The sequence below is a fragment of the Terrapene carolina genome, unplaced genomic scaffold (assembly GCF_002925995.2).
Source record: "Terrapene carolina triunguis isolate 2854851 unplaced genomic scaffold, T_m_triunguis-2.0 Scaffold67, whole genome shotgun sequence".
Taxonomy (NCBI): domain Eukaryota; kingdom Metazoa; phylum Chordata; order Testudines; family Emydidae; genus Terrapene; species Terrapene triunguis.
The window spans coordinates 12,085,262-12,107,680 of record NW_020664418.1 but is presented as its reverse complement, the minus strand read 5'-3'; the positions used below and the strand labels follow the sequence as shown (position 1 = coordinate 12,107,680).

The 22,419-nt window shown below is 48.1% G+C and overlaps 1 protein-coding gene across 2 annotated transcripts in view; it reads right to left on the bottom strand.

Annotated features, from left to right (window-relative positions):
* ALPK3 (alpha kinase 3) overlaps positions 1–22,419 on the bottom strand; it is a 90,054-nt gene that overhangs the window by 49,051 nt on the left and 18,584 nt on the right. The window contains exons 2-3 of one of the 2 annotated variants that reach the window (XM_026648216.2): positions 15,777–15,815; positions 11,080–11,201 (exon numbers count right to left, since the gene is read on the bottom strand). In XM_026648216.2, the coding sequence (XP_026504001.1) occupies positions 11,080–11,201; positions 15,777–15,815 (161 nt within the window). The remainder of the gene's footprint in view (positions 1–11,079; positions 11,202–15,776; positions 15,816–22,419) is intronic. The other variant, XM_026648217.2, reaches the window with a different exon arrangement.

The window sequence follows — 22,419 nt, the reverse complement described above, 5'->3', positions numbered from 1 at the left end:
ACTGACAAGCTTTGAAACAAAGGTTCCCATCCTATGCAAAAGCTATATAAGGCAGGGGAGTGACATCATCATGGACCTGCACTGACTCCCTGCCCAAACCGACTCTTGGAAACACCTAAAGAACAGAGAGATTGAACTGGGGCGGGGGGGAAGAGTGCTGGACCCAGCCTAAAGGGATTTTTAGCCTGTGAATGGAACACCTGGGGATTCCAAGCTGTAAATTAGTGTAGCTTGCCCCTTAAGGATCTGCAGCCTGCTGGTATAATCACTTACGGTGAGGATCTGCTATTCATATCCAGTCTCTTTAGTATATTAAGCTTAGTTTGCATGTTTTATTAGGTAATCTGCTTTGATCTGTTTGCTGTTCCTTATAATCACGTAAAATCTATCTTTTGTAGTTAATAATCTTGTTTTTGCTTTATCTACAGCCAGTGTGTGGGAGTCATAACTTGGGGAAGAAATCTGTTGTATATTCCTCTCCACATTGAGGGAGTGGGCAAATTTCATGAGCTTATGCTGTACAGTTCCCTGTGCAGTGCAAGATGGTATAATTTTAGGTTTAAACTTGGGGGGGGGGTGCCTGAGTAGCTGGGAAGTACCCTAGCTGGAGCCTTCCCATGCAATAGCTGGTCACAGCATCTGCATGTAACTGCAGCTGGGTGTGTCCCTACCTGTATGTGTGCTAGTGAAAGTGCAGGCTGGAGCCTGGAGAGAGCTTGGCAGCTTGTCACACCAGAACAGTGTAAACGGGAGCTCAGGCTGGTGGGAGAGGAGGGCTCAGCGGTATCCCAGTTCCAGGTGGCACTAGGAAGGACTAAATCCCATACTGCCTGCTGCTATCATGCAACATAACTGGCACTATCCACTCATCCATCCCTCTTACCCCACTGCCTTCCCAAACTACCGTACACACACACACACACACACACACACACATATACCAGTCCCCCACCAGCCAACTCTCAGGCAAATCATTCCCCTCTCAGTGCCTTTGATTTGTTCAGCTGACTGGAGAATAATGCAGCAGGGAGGGTGGGGCACAGCTGACCAGGGGAGGTGGGGAACAGCAGGAAGGAAGTGGCCCATACATTCCTCCCCAGAAATGGGCAAAATGATGGCAAGTGACAGTTCTGAGCCAGTCCTAGCCCTTGCTCCTGAAGGCCGGCCTTATCAATCAATTCCAGCATACACGGTCTGGAACCCTGATCACAGCCCCTAGCACAAAGCCTCCTCAAGAGTGGTCTATGGAGCGCTGGCTGGCTACTGGCTCTTTCACTTTCATTAAAGGACTAGCTATTCACTAGACATTGTCCCATGTGTACAATAGCCACCAGCATGTTATACAATTGTCTTGTGGCACCTACGGTATCTGTAAGAACGTGCTCTGTACCATGGGCAAGTTTTAGAACCCCTGCTGTAGCATCCCACAGCTTCAAGCAAGGGCCATCTGTGACCCTCAATTCGAGAAGACCCCAAGAGGTAGCGAGCACAGTCCACATCCAAGAGATCTTATCCCAAGAAAACTGGAGCACTTGCACCAAGAAACACAACTGCCATTGGGTGCAAACCTGCTGGATTAACCAGACCAATAAAGGGGATACAGGCACAGCAAAGGGCTGGTGGGAGGAATGCCCGTTCCCGCTTCTATTGAATAGATAATGGAAAAATGAAACCAAAGAGATTTTTGTCAAAATGGGGGTGTGGCTTCTTAGAGTTGTACATTTAAAAATCAGATCCAGTGATGTTCCAGGGGAAATGGGTGTCTATGGAACTAGTGCATTGTGAGAACAGAGAGGGAGAGTACTCTGCAGGGAGAGTGTTGGAAAGGCTGTTTTTGTTAGATAGCACCTAGTTAGCTGCACTAATACAGACTTTAAAGAAGAGATCTCCTTGGTAAAGAGCCAACATCCCCACCCCTTCAATGACAGCATGAAAGAGCTCCATTCCATATCTGAAACCCCCAACACGGGTGTCAGCCCAACCACGCTTGACAGTCAGGGAAGCAGGAATACATTGTCAGTTTCTTTCAATAGCAACCAAAAATAGCAAGAGGAGTCACAAACAGGTTTTTAAAAACCTCTTGCATAGGTCACTTACCCACAATGCAGTGGTTGGGGCAGGGAAGAGTATTTTCTTCCCTCCTGCACATCCATGAAACTCAGGGTATGTCTACACTGCAAAAACAACACCTCTCAGCAGCAAGTCTCAGAGCCCGGTTCAACTGACTATGGGCTTGTCTACTCTACAAAATTAAGTCGGCTTAAGCCAAGTCGACGTACAGCCACTGCAGTAATTAAAGCGGCAGTTCACATCCACATTCTGTTTCTTCTGGCGGTGGTGCACATCCTCACCAGGAGTGCTTCCACTGCCTGAACTATGGGAGGCATTGAGAGGCACCAACAGCTAGAGCCCCCAGCTCCAGCATTGACAGCCAGGCATTGGACTCACAACTGCCTCACCCCCTACCCCAGCATGACAGTTCCAGCTAGCAGCCAGGTGTGGGGCTCACAATTGCCCCACCCCCCTGGCGCTGACAGCCCAACCTGGCAGCTGGGCCTGGGGCTCACAGCTGGGCACCCCCTGCTCCGGTGCTGACAGTCTTTTGAGTCTGTAAGCCTGGCACCTGGCTAGCGGGTCAGGCTGTCAGCACAGGGAGGGAAGGGACCTCCAGCTGTCAGCTCCACACAGGGCTGACAGCCAATGTTAAGTAATGTAGTGTCTACACAGACACTGCATCACCCTAACTACATTGATTTAAGTGCTACGCCTCTCACGGAGGTGGAATTAAGTTGAGGTAGTGGGCGACTTACATCGGCGGGAGCACTAGACGCTGACCAAGTTAGGTCAACATAAGCTGCTTTACATCGACCTAACCCTGTAGTGTAGACCATGTTCCGGCTCGCACTAGGGTCTAAAACAACCATGTAGATGTTCCTGCTCGGGCTGCAGCCTGGGCTCTGAGACTCTCCCCACTCGCCAGAGCCTGGGCGCCTGCCTCAGCAGGAACATCTATACTGTTAGTTTTAGTCTCGTAGCATTAGCCGTGCAAGCCCGACTCAGCTGGCCTGGGCTGGAGACTTGCTGCCGCAGAGTGTTTGTTTTAAAAAAACCAAAAACAGTGCATAGGATACTTTATGCCACAATCAGATCACTCTTTTTCTGGCCACTGGCGCTCTAGCCTTCCAGTAGGCTGCCTATATATCAGGTAACAGAGGATCACACACACCAAGGACTGTGTCCAAGCAGCAGATTAAACACTGTACTCTTAGCTCATACTTATACTGGTGCCTGCCCACCCTGCTACTGCATGCCGTGCCAGGGACCCCATGCCCTGGAAATTGGACCATAATATTCCCAGCTTGTGGGAGCTTTGTTCCACCTGAAAGAGTGAAACCACCACAGGGGGTTGTGCAAACACAGTCCTCCAAACTGACCACAAGGCACACCTTGCCTAAGCTGTCTGAGGGAAAGATTCCAAGCTGGGCTTTTGACACACCTTCATATGGTGGGGGTGGTTAGCTTAGCTGCCAAGTTGGCAGACTGCAACATTCTACATTTACGACAACAGGTGCTGATGTTACTAATTTGATGTTTTGCCTTATCCCAGCCTAAACTTCTAACTGGTGAAGTTAAATTCTTCATCTCATTTTCCTTGGATGCTCCAGAAGGGACCAGTGTGTTCATCGAGTCTGACCTGCTGTACAACTCAGGCCGTATGACTGCTCTGAATTCATTCTTGTTTGAACTAGAACCTACCTTTTCAATCTTGACTAAACATTTTCCAGTGATGGACAATCCACCACACCTCTTCTTAAGTTGTTCCAATGGTTAGTTACCCTCACTGTTAAAAATGGGCCCCTTATTTCTAGTCTGAATTTGTCTGGCATTGGATCTTGTTACTTTATCTGCTCAACTGAAAAGCATCTATCATCAAATTCCTGTTCCCTGTGTAACTATGACTATGTAACTATTACAGTTACTCATTAATCTTCTCTTTGATAAACTAAATAGACTGAGCTTCTTGAGTCTTTCTGTAATGCACGTTTTCCAAATCTTGAATCATTCTCAGAGCTCTTCTTGGAACACTCTCCAATTTAGATTCATAAGTTTTAAGGCCAGCAGGGACCATCATGATCATCTAGTCTGACCTCCCGCACATTGCAGCCCATAGACCCTCACTCACTTCTGTAGAAGGCCCATAACCTTTGGCTGAATTACTGAAGTCCTCAAATCTTGATTTAAAATGACTTCAAATTACAGAGAATCTACCATTTACCCTAGTTCAAACCAGCAAGTGACCCCAAGCTCCATGCTGCAGAGGAAGGCAAAAACTTCCCAGGGTCTGCCAATCTGACCCGGGAGAAAATTCCTTCCTGACCCAAAATATGGCAATCAGTTAGACCCTGAGCACGTGGGTGAGACCCACCAGACACCTGAGAAAGAATTTGCTGTAGAAATTCAGAGCTCTCCCCTCTAATGTCCTGGCCATTGGAGATATTTGCTAACCTCAGTCACAGATGGGCCACATGCTATTATGAACAACCTCATCATATCATCCCCCCATAAACTTATCATGCTCAGTCTTGAAGCAAGTTAGGTGTTTTGTTCCCACTGCTCCCCTTGGGAGGCTGTTCCAGAACTTCACTTCTCTGATGGTTAGAAACCTACATCTAATTTCAAGCCTAAACTTATTGATGGCCAGTCTATATCCATTTGTTCTTGTATCAGCATTGGCTTTAATTTAAATACCTACTCTTCCTCGCTGGCGTTTGTCCCTCTGATGTATTTATAGAGAGCAATCCTATCTCACCTCAGCCTTTGTTTGGTTAGGCTAAACAAGCCAAGCTTAAGTCTCCATAAGGCAAGTTCTCCATTCACCTCATCATCCTAGTAGCTCTTATCTGCACTTGTTCCAGTTTGAGTTAATCTTTCTTATACATAAAAGACCAGAATTGCACACAGTATTCCAGATGAGGTCTCACCAATGCCTTGTACAAAGGCAAGAACACTTCCCTGTCTACTGGAAATAGCTCTCATAGATTCATAGATTCTAGGACTGGAAGGGACCTCGAGAGGTCATTGAGTCCAGTCCCCCGCCCTCATGGCAGGACCAAATACTGTCTAGACCATCCCTGATAGATGGTCTATATATCTAACTCAGGCTCAAGAAGAGGGCCAGCGCAGGGCTATGAAGATCAGGGACCACTGGAGAACCAGAGGTTGAGTTCTGCTGCTGTACAAGTAAGATTTAGATTCTGAACCACCAAGCCACGGAATAATGTATGCAAAGTCAGGTACTAATGGCTGAGCTGGAGAGTTATCTCCTGCTACATCCCAGGATAGTATTAGTTTTTTCTATGGTTGCTTCACATTGGCGGCTCAGTCATCCTGTGATCGACCAACGAATCTAGGTCTTCCTCTCCCTCTGTCCCTTCCAACTGATAAGGACCCCAGCTTATAGCAAAAATTCTTGCTGTTAGTCCCTAAGTGCATGATTTGCTCTTTGCACTATTAAAGTAATAGAAAAGGGATTACATTTAGTTTTCAATGTTTCTTGATTTGTGGACACCAGAAATGAACACAGTATTCCAGCAGAGGAAATAACTTCAGCAAATACCAGCCAAATGGCCCATGCCTCCTAAATGTGAGGAGCAATTTGTGTTCTAATTGGGGAAGGGTTCCAGAAATGGTTGTAGCGTTAGGCCAAAGGCAGATATGCTTTGAAGAGCTGATATTTCTCCTTGACTTGGTGCAATCTCAGAAGTGTATTCCCCAGAAGTGTATTCCCAGTTTCCTACACAACAGACATTAGGAGTTTGCCCAAGTTGTTCCAAGAGGGAGGTGGGAGATAGCTAGAGAGAGAGAGAGAGAGGACTGTCACACACGCACACGTGTGTATTTCTAGAGCAGTTAAGTGAAGTAGAGAGGAAGGGATACAGGAGAGGAAGCAATAAACAGCAGCCTTACAGAGCAATAACCAGCAAGGGCAGCAACTGTTCAACACTTGTTAGCCATCTCAGTGTCGGATGGTGAGCTATAAAACCCTCCTTTTAACCATAGCATGGGTATTTGGTACACATTTCCTGACTAGGTACGAGCCCAGAAAGAGGTGACAATCATGCTTAGGTTTTGTAAAAATCTGTACTAAATATTATTTGTTAATAGGAACTGCCAGTCCAAGGACCATCCAGCCTAGTATTCTGTCACTGACACAGGCCACCACCAAATACCGCAAAGGAACAGCAAGTACCCCAAAGGGGACAACAATACTATAACCTGCCCACAGGGGTAATTTCCTCTTAATTTCCACAGAGGTCAGCTCAGGGCCCGGGTTTATGTCCTATCCAAACTTTTGGATCCTGGGTTTGATTTGAGTTAAAAAATTAAAAGCATGCCTCAGAGGAGGACGCATCGGTTCATAGGGTGGCTCAGTGTCTCCCGAGAAAGAAGACGATGATTCTGGATCCACTGGTGGCACTGATGGTCCCACTGAAGGGAAGTCACAATTTGAGGGAGGAATGGGAGATGTGACTTGCGGGAGAAGCCTATCTCCCAGTGGAGTCAGGCCCTCCCTTGTGAGGGAAGGAGACACTGGATCCGGGATAGCAAAAACATTCAAGGAGGAGCATAAGACTTGGCTCTTCCCAGAGTGCGAGGGGTCTGCCCGAACCAATGGAGCCAGAGTAATAACAGTGTTTGCCACACTTGAGCAAGAGAGTCGGTTCCGTTGGTAGCTGATGACTCCCTTTTATCAGTGCCATCGGACCACAGACTTCATGCTTAGATGGTACAGATCACAGTTGGTACTGCTGGAGCCATAGACTTGTGAGCTTTCTTGTCATACCCCTGAGACTTAGGGCATCCTATGTTCTCTGAAGACCTGCTTGATTTAGGCAGGGCTGACCCAGACTGCTTCAAAGTGGATTTGGAGGAGGATTTGCTCTCGTGTTTATGAGAATGCTCCTGGTTGTCCTGAGAAGACCCTGCCAAGGGATCTCTGGCAGTAGACTCCTTCACTTCAGTCAGAGCTCATGGCGGGAAGGCGCACTACTTGCTGAGTCAGGACAATATACGGGTGGGGGTGTCCCCAGCCTGGGTGACTGCAGCCTCATGGCCTTTTCCATTAGGCACTTCTGAAGGGGAAGCTCTCACACCTCTCAGATACGACTGGGGAACGAGAGGGAGATACTGCACCTTGCCAAAATGTGGGCTTCCCTGAGGCAGTACACTGATGGTCATCGCTGACTGACGAGGAATATGGGCAAAAAGCATACATTTTGAAGACTGGACTTCTGGGCATAGTCCTGTCCCCATAATGGGGTAAGGGAGGGTGGAGGGCAGGGCACCCCGTGACAGGGAAGCTAAACTATCAAACTATAAACATTTTAAGGGAAAAAAAAACATTGAATAAACTAAAATTTTAAAGTTTCTAAAAACTATTCACAAATATACACATGGTTTTACAGATAAACAAAAGGTAGGGTGACCAGACATCCTGTTTTTAAAGGGACAGTCCCATATTTAAGCCCTCCTTCAGGTGTTCCAACTTTTTCTTAAAATAGGAAAATTGTCCCATATTTTCTGCCTCCCCCAACCATCAGTACTGGTGGGTCCAGCTGCTGGCCTGATCCCTGCTCACCAGCCATCCGCCCACCATTGGGGTGTGTGTGTGTGTGGGGGTCCAATGACCGACAAGGGGGGTGGGTGTGCAAGGCAGGTGGCAGGCCATCAGTGCAGCCCCCACTGCAGCCCCCTCCAGCTCTGGAGTGTGTGTGGGGGGGGAAGGGAAAGAGCACTTTCCAGCCTGTTCCTGCCCCGAACCTGCAGGCTCCACAGCAACCTCCCGCAGGGGCTTAGCACCCTCTTCACCTGCCCCCCCTCCCCACCGCAGGTCCTGCCCCCAGGGAGCACAGGGCTGCTCCGTCCCCTAGGCACCCTCCCCTGCTGAGCCACCTCTCTGGCCAGGCTCTGTGGCCACTGAAGCCCCTGCAGTTAGATTCCCTGGACCCTGGTGCACAACATGTCCTTAGGGCTTAACCCCTTCCTGCCCGCATTGTAGCCCAGGGACAGGAGGCAGATGGGTTATGTCGGTGGCCAGCAGCAAGTGGTGTTAGCTGCCTTTCAACACTGTGCGGGCAAGAAGAGATGAGCTCTGGAAAGACACGGACCAGGTCATCCCTTTCCCCCCTTCCCTCCCACACAGTGCTGAAAGGCTGCTGCTGGCCACATTCTGGTGTGAATCAGATTCCTGGCAAAAATCTGGGGGAGGGAGGCATGTGACTCTGCATGCCCCCCCCCCACCACACACACACACATACACACACCCTCAGGAAAATGCGGTGCCAGATACTAAGAAAGGCAGGTCCGTCCTGTGGGCCCAGCTAGGCCTGGAGGGCAGACAGCACCAGACTGGGAGGGTCGGTCCATCAGTCACACACACATCCCCATGTGAGAGAAAAGAGAGAGAGTGTGTGTGAGAGACCCCTCCTTATGTAAACCCCTAAAGTCTTAAAGAAGGTAAATAAAAAGAAATCCTGCGAAGCTGGATTCTTTTTAACAGGGGCTCAGTTAAGTTAATGTTAATTTGAACATTTGTACTGCATAGTTCTGATTGATTTCCATTGAACCTGCTTGAATACAAGTAATTCTACCAGGTGTCCCGTATTCAGCATAGGGAAATATGGTCACCCTAAATAAAGGAGACAAAGCTCTGGATATTGGAGGTTCCAATCTGGGTCACGTGGTGGTAAGAAGGAACTGGAGAGGTAATCAGAGTCCTCTCCACCCTTTATCTCCTCGGTTGGAGGCACAAGGAGAGCAAGGACACATGCACAAGCCAATGGACACGTCCAGGGCCATCCCTAGACATTTTGGTGCCCTATGCAGCCCCCCCCGTGCGGGGGGGGGGGGGGGGGGCGGGCCCCGGGCCCCCGGGGGGGGGGGGGGGCTGCGCCCAAGGTCTGTGCGGGGCAGGAACAGGCTTGAGACTTGAAGGACAGGGGTGAAGCTGCCCCCCCATCACGAGCCGGCAGAGCAGAGCAGGTTAGAGCCCAGTCACTCCACTTCCCGCTGCCCAGTGAGTGTAGGGCGCGCCCGACCCGTGCTGCAGTCCCCCAGGACGTAGCTTAGGGAAGGGGTGGAGTGGGGGTGGGGGTGGGGCTGGGGCGGAGCAGGGGTGAGGTGGCCACAGAGCAGAGCTTTCCTGGACGGCTCAGCTGGCCGGGGGATTGGGCTGGCCGCTGGAGCAGCACGCAGCTGCGTAGGGCACCAGGAAATTTGTGTAGTTTGCATAAAGGTAAGGACAGCCCTGGACACTGCTTTAAAAATTCTCCGGCTCCGGGCGCACGTGCATAACCACAGTGGAATACGCATAGAGACCAGCACTCTAAGGGTATGTCTTCACTACCCGCTGGATCGGCGGGCAGCGATCGATCCAGTGAGGATCGATTTATTGCGTCTAGTTTAGACACGATAAATCTACCCCCGAGCGCTCTCCCATCGACTCCTGTACTCCAGCACTGCGAGAGGCGCAAGCAGAGTCGACGGGGGAGTGGCAGCAGTCAACTCACCGCAGTGAAGACACCACGGTAAGTAGATCTAAGTATGTCGACTTCAGCTACGTTATTCATGTAGCTGAAGTTGGGTAACTTAGATCAATCCCCCCCCAGTGTAGACCAGGGCTAGGAAGCACAGGTTTTCCGCTGGCACAACCCCATCTGTGCTCTCCCTGGGGGTATGTCTACACAGCAAAGAAAAACCTGCGGCTGTCCTATGCCAGCAACTCAGGCTCCTGGGACTCATGCTGTGGGGCTGCTTCATTGCTGTGTAGATATCTGGGCTCGGGCTGGAGCCCTAGCCTGGAAGTCTGCACAGTAATGAAGCAGCCCCACAGTCCAAGGCCCGCAAGCCCAAGTTAGCTGGCATGTGCCAGCCACGGGTTTTTCTTTGCTGTGTAGACGTACCCTATGTGAGATCAAAGGCGAGGGTCAAAACAGGCTCTTTAACAGAGCGAGATTCAGCTGCAAACTGCACATTCCTGAGATAGCAAACCTCTGAGAGGCTACTCAAGAAAATAGTTCTATTATGGCCTTCCCAGTTAGTAACCAATGCCAGCTTCGCTCTGGTGCAAGCTTTTTGTTGTAAGCGATCAGTGAGCAAGCTGCAGTATTAACAACCCCAAGAATTCAACACCAATAAATCACCCCCACTCCTTCCTCAAATGTGATTTTTTTTAAATTGATTTTAAAGTTATTTGCATTTGCCTTTTGGACTCACTTGGGTATTGTTTTCAAGCTGTTCTCATGTAATCACTTGTCTCCAGCAGCTGGAGGGTTAGCAGAGATATCATGTAGAGAGAGAGAGACAGATTTCAAGGCCAGAAGGAACCACTGTTATCTAGCACAGCAGTTCTGAAACTGTGGGTCATGACCCCATTTTAATAGGGCCGCCAGGGCTGGCTTAGACTTACTGGGGCAGAAGCCCAAGCCCCACTGCCTGTGGCCAAAGCCAAAGCCCAAGGGCTTCAGCCCTTGGCAGCGCTCAGGTTACAGGCCTCCTGCCTGGGGCTGAAGCCCTTGCGCTTTGGTTCCTCCCTACCACCCCCACTTAGAGCGGTGGGCTTGGGCTTTGGCCTCCCCACCTGGGCAGTGAGTCTCAGGTGGGCTTGGGTTTCAGTCCCCCCCCAGCTCCTGGGGTAATGTAGTAATTTTTGTTGTCAGAAGGGGGTCATGGTGCAATGAAGTTTGAGAATCCCTAATCTAGCACAAGCCTGAGAACTTCCAACACTAATTCCTAGAGCAGATCTTTTCAAAAGATCTAATCTTGATTTTAAGATTGCCAGGGATGGAGAATCCACCACAATTCTTCGTAAATTGTTCCAATGGTTAATCACTCTCACACTGTTAAAAGTTTACACCTTATTTCCAGTCTGAATTGTCTAGCTTCAACTTCCAGCCATTCAATGAAAATGCATCTTCCAATAAAATTGATCGAGTTGGCAACACTGTATTTCTCCCCGACCCCCACTACTACTAACCAGGAGCAGTAATGGATCGGTCACGTCACTGATGGCATCATTACCTGTTACTATGCATGTGAATTTGGCATCAGAGTCCTCAGATACAGCACGAGATTTGAGGGTAGTTTCAAACTGCGGCTGGGTCTCCTCAGTCAGCTGAGCAATGATTGTGCAGAAGGTGCTCCTAAAAGAATCAAGAAGCAATTCTTAGAGCTCAGATTAGGTTACTAGAAACAAAGTAAAGGGTTCTCCACCCCAAGATCAAATAATGTGCTTGGCTGGCTGGTTCTTCCTTATATGCTGGGGTCTAACAGATCGTCATGTGAGAGGTTGGGAACAAATTTTCCCCTCGATCAGATTGGAAGTAATCTTGGGGGGGGGGGGGGGAGTTTCCACCTTTTTCTGCAGCACGTGGGTGTTGGTCACTTGCCAGGATTATCTGGATATACCTCACTTAATTCCCTGTCATTGCAGGGCCTCAGGCATTGGTGCACCTTGGTCCCTTCTAGGCTTTGTCTACACTGGCACTTCGTCGGCAAAACTTTTGTCGTTCAGGGGTGTTAAAAAAACAACTCCCTGAATGACCAAAGTTGTACCGATGAAAAGCGCCGGTGTGAACAATGCTTTGTTGGCAGGCGTGTTCTCCTGCCGACAAAGCCGCTGCCGCTCATGTGGGGTGGAAGTGCAGCCATACCCCTAGTCTCTGGCTGGGGCACAGAACAGTTTAGTTGCCTCTGGGATGTAATGCTTTCTTCTAATTTTGGTTGCTGGGTTTAGTCTGCAGGTGCTGGCAGCTTGTGATTTACAGGAGATCGGATCAGATGATCTGGTGTTCCCTTCTGGCTTTAAACTCTATGACAACCCAACATCTGCCTTCAGATGTCCCTCCTTGCCTCTCACTGGATTCTAATGGTCTCATTTTAAATTCCCTCCCAGGCACTCTTACCCTGGTTGGTACTTTGCTCAGTCATTGCTGCACTGCTAGAGCTATGAACACTAACAGAGAAACAATTCTGAAAAGCCTGTTCACGTCTCACTATTTATGCCTTATGTTTACTAGTTGCGTTTCTTATTAAGACAATGAAATAAAAGAAACCAGTGAAAGCAGCTGCACTTTTAGATTGCCGGTGCTGCACTGAGTGGGTGTCTCGCACTGCGGGGGGAGGAAGGGAGACACCTCTTTATTAGACTTCTATTTTAACTGTGCAAGTTTTTTCATTGGTTTAGGATTTACAGAATAGGCATTTTGGGATCAAGTTTTAATTGACATGGTCCCTTTGACAAGTACATGCCCCTATTTCAAAGGCTTGAGTTAATAGTAAAAAGGCCTTTAAGGGCATTATACATACCCACCCTCTTACAGGAGGTTGAGCCTGGCTTACACCTCTCAGAGCTAGGGAACTGTCCGTGAAGCTGGCACAACTTCTTTACTTTAGCTCCTGCTACAGCATCTAGGCATTAGGGACCATATAAGCTCATGCACTGTAATGTGTGGGCATAGCAAGTTCAGACTGAAGCACTAGCCTGAACTGTCCAAGGAGCTACTAGACTCTATGAAGTTCATAAGATGCATCTTAGAGCTGTTTCAGTGCTATTCACGTATGGCACTGAATGGATACAGTGTGTATCGATTCAGTATTGCTAATCTCACAGTGTCAAAAAAGTTTTTAGTTCAGCCCCCCAAAAACCATGAGATTTGCTTCAGCACTTTTAAAAATTTCCTGGCATTTTTAAAATTTGGGTCTTTGCCTTCTGCTTTGGGGAGCCTTTAGGGATCATATTTTCAGGTTTTCCCCCTGCAACCAGAAAGGATAGAAAGTTACTCTTTTTTTAAAATATGACATTCTCATATCATCACAGGACTCCAGGAGCTGGGGCTCTAGGAGAAACACCACGTACTACCATACAGTTGGCAACACTGTTCATGCAGTACCACCTGCAATAAGAAAAGGCTTAAGACAAAACAAAGTGTTCCGCTTCCATAAACATGCAGGAGAAGTGGGGGGGGGGGCAGGAGGTGGAGATTCATAGAAACAGTTACTGACAGCTCCATGACTGGTGCTAGCTGGCCTCAGTATGGGCAATATCAGCAGAAGGAGCAAATGGAAGGTCCCAGGAGCCTGACTCTTAGAGGGGTTCCCCTAGGTCACAGGTAGGCACTGCTGCTGACCTGTTCAGTGAGCCAACTTCAGCCCTGAGGGCTGGAAATTCAGTTCCTTTCATCAGCTACCCTCACGTCATTACATTTTAAAAGAGTAAATGGATACACAGAGCTTGGACCCAGAGCTGAGCCCTCTGTCAGGGCTCTGAGCTGTGACAGCTGCCTACACAGCTCCAACAGCAGCAGGGACCTACATCACCTACAGATTTAGCAGGAGATTCATAGATTCCAAGAGTAGACGGGACCATGGTGAACAGCTAATCTGTCCTCCTGTAGTCCTGTATCACTCAGGCCATAGAACTTCCCCAAAGTAATTCCTAGAGCAGATCTCTCAGAAGGACATCTAATCGGATTTAAAAATGGTCAGCAATAGAGAATCCACCATGACCCTCAGTAAATTGTTCCATGGATTAATTACTCTGTTAAAAATTCATACCTTCTTTCCACACTGAATTTGTCTAACTTCAACTTCCAGCCACTGGATCATGTTATACCTTTCTCTTCTAGATTGAAAGAGCCCATTAGTAAATATCTGTTCCTCATATAGGTACTTACAGACTAATCAAATCACCCCTTAACCTTCTCGGTTAAACTAAATAGATTATTCCTTATAGGGATACACTCAAGGAGCTCAATGTCTAATCCTTTAATTAATTTAATCAATCATACTTCTAGCTCATCTCTAAACCCGCTCCAGTTTTCCGAACATCCTTCTTCAGCTGTGGACACAGGATTCCAGCAGCAGTTGCACGAGTACCAAATACAGAGATAAAATACCCTCTACTTCTACTCAAGATTCCCATTTATGCATTGAAAAATTAAATTTTTGGCCAGTGTCACACTCGGAGCTCACGTTCAGCTGATTATCCACCATGAGCCTCAAATCGTTTGCAAGAGTCACTGCTTCCCAGGACAGAATCCTCTACCCTACAAGTATGGCCTACATTTTTTGTTCCTAGAGGTATACATTTACATTGAGCCCTATTAAAATGTACACTGTTTTCTTGCGCCCAGCTTACCAAGCAATCCATCACAATGCTGCTACGTCCCTTTCCATTCTCCTGCTTCCTGCTAAGGGCAGTTTGCAGGAAATCCAGGACTGTGAATTCCACAAGCACAAGGAAGAGCTCATGGGGCTACTCCCACTGCTACAGGGCAAAGCAGGCGATCCTGCCTGAAGACAGTCACTGGTGGGGGTTTAGTGGCCTTATTATGAATTCATGTGACTGTTGTCTTAGTCCTGGTCTCAGTCCCAGGAAATGCTTTCTAAATTCATGTAGATGAAGTTCAAAGAACTTCCCAAGCACCAGTGCAGCATTTCATGTAGCAGCAAAATAAACAGAGTGCCAACTATACAGCATCCTCCACAAACCAGTGATGCATACACTGAAATATACAGCCAAGTTCAACCCTTGTGTAACACCACTGAGGTCAGTGGATGGCACCAGGGATAAACTTGGCCCATATTGTGCAAACTCCAGAGCCAGAGGTAAAACTCCAAAGACTGCTGAATAAAAGGCAGAGCACTGGAGACTGGGCCTCAGACAAGCTGTGTCGCTAGCAGCATGGCCTTAGTGACCCATTTAATCTTCTGCAGAGGAGCAAGAACCACAGTAGCCACTGGGTAAATGTTGGAGACTTTTTGTTAGAGGCTTCCAGTTTTAGGTCATTTCCCCAGCTACTCCTTAACTCTCTGAAAGTGCTGCACTATCCCTTATCATTTGGCCACAGCAAAACTTGTCTGATTCAAGCTGCTTCATATATTGATGTACTTGTTTTCTGGGTGCTCCTGAAATTTTGCAGAGTAAGTGGGAGCTGTTTGCTTTTCGACCTTCCCACATCTGCATGTTGTTTGCAGCAACAGATCAGAAGCACATAAAATTGAGCAGATTCTAAAAGGAAGTACAAAAGGATGGCAATTCAATAGCCTTTTTACATTAAAGAGGGACTTCTGTACTAGGGAAACCTCTGGACAAAGCAGACTTGAAAAAAATCTCTTCAACTTTCCTGTGGCTCTTGGAGTGGATTCTCTTTCCTCACCCCTTTTGGCAGCAATCCTGGAGGCTAGCAATCACTCTGGAAGGACCTCTTCCCCACCAGCTCATCCTCGCCTACTCGCTTCTGCAGGGAAGCAATAGTTCCAGCTTTGACTTTACAACAGTCTATGTTTACAATAGATCTATGGCACAAATATGGCTTCACTGCAGTCTGGCTAAGGAGAATCTAGGTTGCAAGGGCAGCTTGTGGGGAAAGAGCTCTTATTTGAACAAGGTGACATGTCTATTTTTTAAAGCATATCCCTGTGTGAAAGTCTCTCTTTAATAGTAAGAAATAGCTGAACAGCCCTTTCCCCGCCCCGACCCTTTCAGTGGTGAAGATGGATAGTCTTTGCATCTCCCAGAATTGTGCGTGATAAACACCAGCCTGTTTGCACTTCAAGCAAGTAGTAGAGACTCAAGCATGCAGAATCTCACGCGTGCACATTATACAAGTGCCATGCTCTCTTCAGCTAGTACCAAAGCACTAAAGGTTAGTCATGCCAAGTCACAGGTCCAGGAAAGGATTTGGTCAGAGAAGTTTAATAGAATATAGATTTACCTTCTAAAGCTGGAGGGAGATAATCGGTTGCCTGATAAGCTAAGCAGAAACAGCAAACAAAACCATTAGACCAAAAAGCATGGAAAGAAGCAGAAATTAAACCGTTATGTTGACAGATTAATGATAAGTCATCTTGCACAGGTCAGAGTCTCTATTAAAAGGCCACAGCTGCCTGCCAGGATAAGCAAGCTACATTGTAAATTGTAACCAAGCCTGTGAAATGAAATGGTCATTAACAGCAGAAATGCAAGAACATTTTATGTGAGTCTGAAAGGCTAGATTAAAAAAAAAACAGCACCTGAGTGCTTTGCGCACTCTCTCTACAGCTGTGTGCGCAAAGCAGGAAACTGCACTCTAGAGAGTATTCTGATTAGATGGCACTTGAGACCATGGACCCTACAGCTTGCCCCGAGGAGCAGGCCTGGGGCCTGGCCACCTACGGATGGGCAACAAGTGAGTTTGCAGCAGAGTTTGACACAAAGTGCACTTCCAAGCTCAGAGGCGGGATTTGCATGTTGAAGAAATTCCAGGAGGCAGAAAAGCTCCCTGCTCATAATGCTCTGAACCAAGTCACTGTGAGAGTGGACGGTAAGCACATTTCACAAAAGCTTCCATGGTCTCCATTCCCTTTGTGGTAACATGTTACAAGGCTAACCATTTCATAAAACAAACTCCAATGCTAACACCTGATGGGCGCAAGTGAGTTACTTACTAAGAACAGAGCCTGTTCTCCAAACACTTTGCCTCCAGGGAGTCATGCACCTGCCCACAGAACCATTTTGGAGCAGTATTTGGCAGCTATGGGGCATGTGCCATTCCCTGGAGCCTAACACATCACACAGACTAAAGGCATGAATTCTTCACCTGCAGGGCCAGCTCCAGGCACCAGCCTGGCAAGCAGGTGCTTGGGGCGGCCGCTCCAGAGAGGGGCGGCAGGTCCAGCTATTCGGCGGACGGTCCCTCACTCCCGCTCGGAGCGAAGGACCTCCCGCCGAATTGCCGCCGCAGATCGCGATCATGGCTTTTTTTTTTTTGACTGCTTGGGGCGGCCAAAACCCTGGAGCCGGTCCTGTTCACCTGTCCAACCTTCCCTGAGCTCCATATTTGACAGATGCCTAGGGAGTGGGGGGGGGGCAGTGCAGCTCTGAGGCCGCAACACACTTGTAGAGCAAGAGCTACTGTTGGTAAGTGAGCCTTTTTTCCCCTCCCCTCCTCTCCCCTCCATTGCTTCCACAGAGCTTCGCCATAGGTGCCTGGCCACTGGGACTTCCCTTAGCAGGCAAGCAGAGGAAACCTATGAGCTGAACAGCAATTGAAACCCCGCCTCCTCAAAACCAGCATCTGCTCTTGCTGAAATATCCAGAGAACATTGATTTGCGAAGGTGTGAATGGAACTCCAGGTAGCAGTCCTATGGACTGCAGATTGGGGAATGCTGGGAAAAAAAAAAAAAAACACACCACCACCATTTTAGCTAAGTGATCCCGGAGACATTCAGATACAGGACGCCTGCTAGCTCACAGCGTAACTAAACACAGTCTCTTATCCACAGAAATAGATTTTAAACTGAGATGGCGTGACGTTCAGAATTTTCTCCAAAGACCACATGCAGTCAGTTCCACCACTACCATCCAGAGCATGTAGCCTCCCTTCCCCTGTGTGGCTTTAGAGAAGAGACAGTCTCCATCACAGCTTGGTCAACAAAAATCGGATGCAGTTTTGTCATAAGTCAACGGTGAAGCATGGCCAACCTGCTGTGTGGGGAACACAGCATAAATTGGTTGGCTCTAAGTGCATGCAACTCAGACCCTCCTGGCCAAGTAATGGCTCTAAAAAGGAGATCTTCAGTGAGAAATGGCAGAGATTGCAAGATCCCGGGGTCTCAAGAGGGCTGCCTTGGGTTTGTTCAATGACAGGTTACAGTCCCAGAAGGGCAGTTTGAGACACTCTTTAAAAATGGTTTTACTAGGGGATGAACACTGTGGACTCTTTTGCAGGTACATGGTAGATAGAACAATTGCCAGGTACATCTTAGGCATATTTGGGAACACAAGCATTCAAGTCAAGGTCCCTAGCTTGAGCAAACCCATTTTCCAAACTCTTTTGGGCAAAGCCTGAGGCAATACAAAAAAGAAATATAATCCAATGCAGCAGCCTAAGCCCAACCTAAAGTGTATAGTGTAGACCAGGGATGGGCAAACTTTTTGGTCTGAGGGCCACATCGGGCTTCTGAAACTGTATGGAGGGCTGGGTAGGGAAGGCTGTGCCTCCCCAAATAGCCTGGCCCCTACCCCCCATCCGCCCCCCCCCCCTTCCCGCCCCTTGACTGCCCCCCTCAGAACTCCCGACCCATCCAACCCTCCCTGCTCCCTGTCCCCTGACTACCCCAACCCCTATCCACACTCCCACCCCCTGACAGGCCCCCCGGGACTCCCATGCCTATCCAACCACCCCCTGCTCCCTGACTGCCCCTTATCCAAGCCCCCCACACTCCCGGCAGCCATGCCGCCCGGCCAGAGCCAGCCCCACCGCTGCGCTGCCCGGCAGCAGCTCACAGCTCCACCCCCCAGAGCACTGGCGGCATGGCGACCTGAGGCTGCGGGGGAGGGGGGACAGCAGGGGAGGGGCCGGGGGCGAGCCTCCCCAGCTGGGAGCTCAAGGGCAGGGCAAGATGGTCCCGCGGGCCGTAGTTTGCCCACCTCTGGTGTAGACACAACTGTGACACTGCGTCCCACATTCTTCAGAGAGATATTATAGGATATGATTATGGCATAAGTATGGTGTATTTATACAAGATAGGTCATGTGAGATCATTGAAAAGGTAATGATTTACTGAATATGATTATCCTATTTGTATGCATGGATCATTTTTGTATCTGAAGTTAGGAATATTGACTGTGTATCTGTATTACAAATATGTTTACACCTGGGGAATGCCCACTAAGCAGAATACAGGTTAGAGGAATTTCTAGTCTGTAAAAGGAATGTATACCTGGGCTTTTAAGCTGCAAGCAAGTGCAGATTGCCCCTTAAGAATCTCTGCAACCGGCTTAAATCATCATTTAGGGGTGAGAATTTGCTACTCATATCCAATGTCTTTAGTTATATTAAGCTTAGATTGCATTTCTGTTTATTTGCTAGGTAATCTGCTATGATCTGTTTGCCATCCCTTATAATCACTTAAAATCCATCTTTTGTAGTTAACAAATTTGTTTTTAGTTTATCACAAACTAGTGTGTAGGGGTTATAACTTGGGGCAGAAAGCTGTTGTATATTTCCTCTCCACATTGAGGGAGGGGATGAATTTCATGAGCTTATGCTGTACAGATCTCTGTGCAGGGCAAAACGGTATAATTTTGGGTTTACACTCCGGGGGGCGGGAGGGGGCACTTGAGTAGCTGGGCAGGTCCTTAGTTGAAGCTTTCCCATGCAGAGCTGATCTCAGCATCTGTATGTAGCTGTAGCTGGGTGTGTCCCTACCTGTATGTGTGCTGGAGGGGGGGGGTTGAGGGCCTATCACAGCAGTACAGTGTAAAGGGAGCCCAGGCTGGTGGGTCAGGCAGGCTCAGTGGTAATTCAGTTCCAGGTGGCACCCTGGGGGGAACCCATCACAACAATGTCTACCTGTTCATGAACTATATGGAGAAAGGGAGAGGCTGGCTCTGTGACCACTCTGACAAAGAGGAACTAAAGAACAGTTATGGGGTGGGAGCAGGGGGGTTTATTCCCTTTATGATATGCTGGGCTCAAGAAAGGTATGCAATGCACCCCTGAACTGCCAACTGCCGTTGACAGAGGTTCTGTGGCCACCTGGTTAGGCACATTGCTCCGATGGGGACTCTGGAGGCCGTGTCACGCAGAACAGATATAACCCACCTTCACTTGGGTGTCTCTCCCAGCTGTAGATTTCCCTCTCATCTTTTGTCACATCCCAAGGGCCCCCTCCCTCAGGGGGTCTCTTGGGGAGGCAGATCAGCATTGTATGATGCTAATGCTGTTGCAGGCATTGCAAAGTATTCTGGGAAGGGTTAAAGGTGTGAGTGTGCAGTGAAAGATTTCTTTGCAGGGTGCGAGAGGCCAAAGAGGGAGGGAAAGAGCAGAGAATGGGCTAACGCAACGCTTCAGCTAGGTCTGAAGATAAGACGCTGACTCCAGCCCAAGGCCACAGCACACAACCGACTCTGCTGTCTGCCAAGAAAGACAGGGGCCTGGATTCCAACCCCCACCAGCCGTGAGAAAGGAGGATTCAGCTGAACAGAACTGTAGGGGCTGCGAAAATGAGTGAGATGGCGAAGAGCAGCGAGGGGGAAAACAGTCTCGCATCCCTGAAGCCGGTGCGTTTTGGGAAAGCTGAGGACGCCGCAGAAAGCCAGTTTGGACTGGTACAAAGAGCAAGGGGGACAGAGGTCCCTGAACGAAACGCCCCTGAAACTTAAAACCCTCCTGAGAGCTGAAGCAAATTGGAGATCAACAGCGGACGCTGGATGACCTGTGCACAGGACAGAACTCCCATCCACCTCTTCCCCCCCCCCTTCTTCGTACATTACACCCAGGTTTGGCCAGCCCCGGGTAGTACGTGTGAGAGTATGAAAGTGGGTTAGGGCTTGGGGCATTAACGCTTTCTTCCTTCCTCTGAGGGACGTGGGGAACCCCCAGCACTCACTGCTGTTATTTTATTAATAAAGATTTAAAAAACTTAGACCCTTGGTGTGCTCCTTCATCTCCTCCCCTAACGATCCTGCCGCCTCAGCCTGATCACCTGACGCCTCAGGCAGATTGGTAACAGAAATCTGTCACACTTTGACAGGGATGAGAAGGCTGCCCATATAGAGCCATTTTATATAATGACATCATCATCCATCTAGAAAGAAACCAAGAGAAGCAGAAGCTTTGTCCTACTTGAAGGGTATCAGATACAAAGGATTCTTTTACCAGCTATTATCCAGGAGGAATTTAGGGATTTAGGAGACAAATTAGTTCACATGTTAAAGCAAACTCAGTTGGTCTCTCGTTGCTCCTACTTTTCTTGTTTCCAAAGGATATTCAGCAGAACATAGTAGAGGAGTGGTCAGCTGCTGTAGTCATGTTGCAAATGGCTACACAAATGGATGGAGACACGTAAATGAGCAAGAAGGCACTAATCCAGAGATTGATTGTTGTTTTTGTTAAAGGCAGAAAAAAATAAAAATTAAAATATATGGAGATATACCTATCTCATAGAACTGGAAGGGACCTTGAAAGGTCATTGAGTCCAGCCCCCTGCCTTCACAGTACTGATTGTTGCCCCAGCTCCCTAAGTGGCCCCCTCAAGGATTGAACTCACAACCCTGGGTTTAGCAGGCCAATGCTCAAACCACTGAACTATCCCTCCCCCAGAAGGACTAACATCATCCAGTCTGACCTCCCACATAAGAAAACCTCACCCAGTGAGTCCTGCATTGAGCCTAATGACTTCTGGCTGAGCTAGAGCAGTGGTTCTCAACCAAGGGTACACGTAATCCTGGGGTACGCGGAGGTCTTCTGGGGCATACATCAACTCATTTAGATATTTGCCTAGTTTTACAATAGGCTGCATAAAAAGCACCAGCTGAGTCAGTACAAACTAAAATTTCATACGACTTGTTTATACTGCTCTATATACTGAAATGTAAGTACAATATTTACATTCCAATTTTATAATTACACCTCTACCCCGATATAACGCTGTCCTCGTGAGCCAAAAAAAATCTTACCACATTATAGGTGAAACCGCGTTATTTCGAACTAGCTTTGATCCGCCGGAGTGTGCAGCCTCCCCGGAGCGCTGCTTTACCGCGTTATATCCGAATTTGTGTTATATTGGGGTAGAGGTGTATATGGTAAAGGAAGCAATTTTTCAGTGATGTATTTTTATGTCTAAGTGTCACAGCCACACTGATTTTGTAAGCAAGTAGTTTTTAAGTGAGGTGAAACTTGGGGTTATGCAAGACAAACCACACTCCTGAAAGGGGTCCATAATCTGGAAAGGTTGAGAGCCACTGAGCTAGAGTACATCTTTCAGGCAGATCCCTAATCCTGAGTTATTGACAGAGATTTTTCCAAAGCCCTAAGTAAATTGCTGCAATTAATATGTGATTTTTTTTCCAGTCTGAATCCATCTAGCATTATCTTCCAGCCACTGGATCCTATTCTGCCTTTGTCTGCCAGACTAAGGCCTGGTCTACACTACGACTTTAATTCGGATTTAGCTGTGTTAATCCGAATTAACCCTTCACCCGTCCACACTACAGAGCCAGTTAATTCGAATTAAAGGGCACTTAAAATCGATTTCTGTACTCCACCTAGGCCTGGTCTACACTAGGACTTTAATTCGGATTTAGCTGCCTTAATCCGAATTAACCCTTCACCCGTCCACACTACAGAGCCAGTTAATTCGAATTAAAGGGCCCTTTAAATCGATTTCTGTACTCCACCTCGACGAACGGAGTAGAGCCTAAATCGATTTTGTTAATTCGAATTAGGGTTAGTGTGGACGCACACCACCGAATTACTGTGTTTAAGTTAATGGGGTAGTGTGGCCGCACACCACCGAATTAATGTGGTTTAAAACCGAATTAAGGTGCTTAGTGTGGCCGCGCACAATCGAATTTATACAACCTGTTTCCC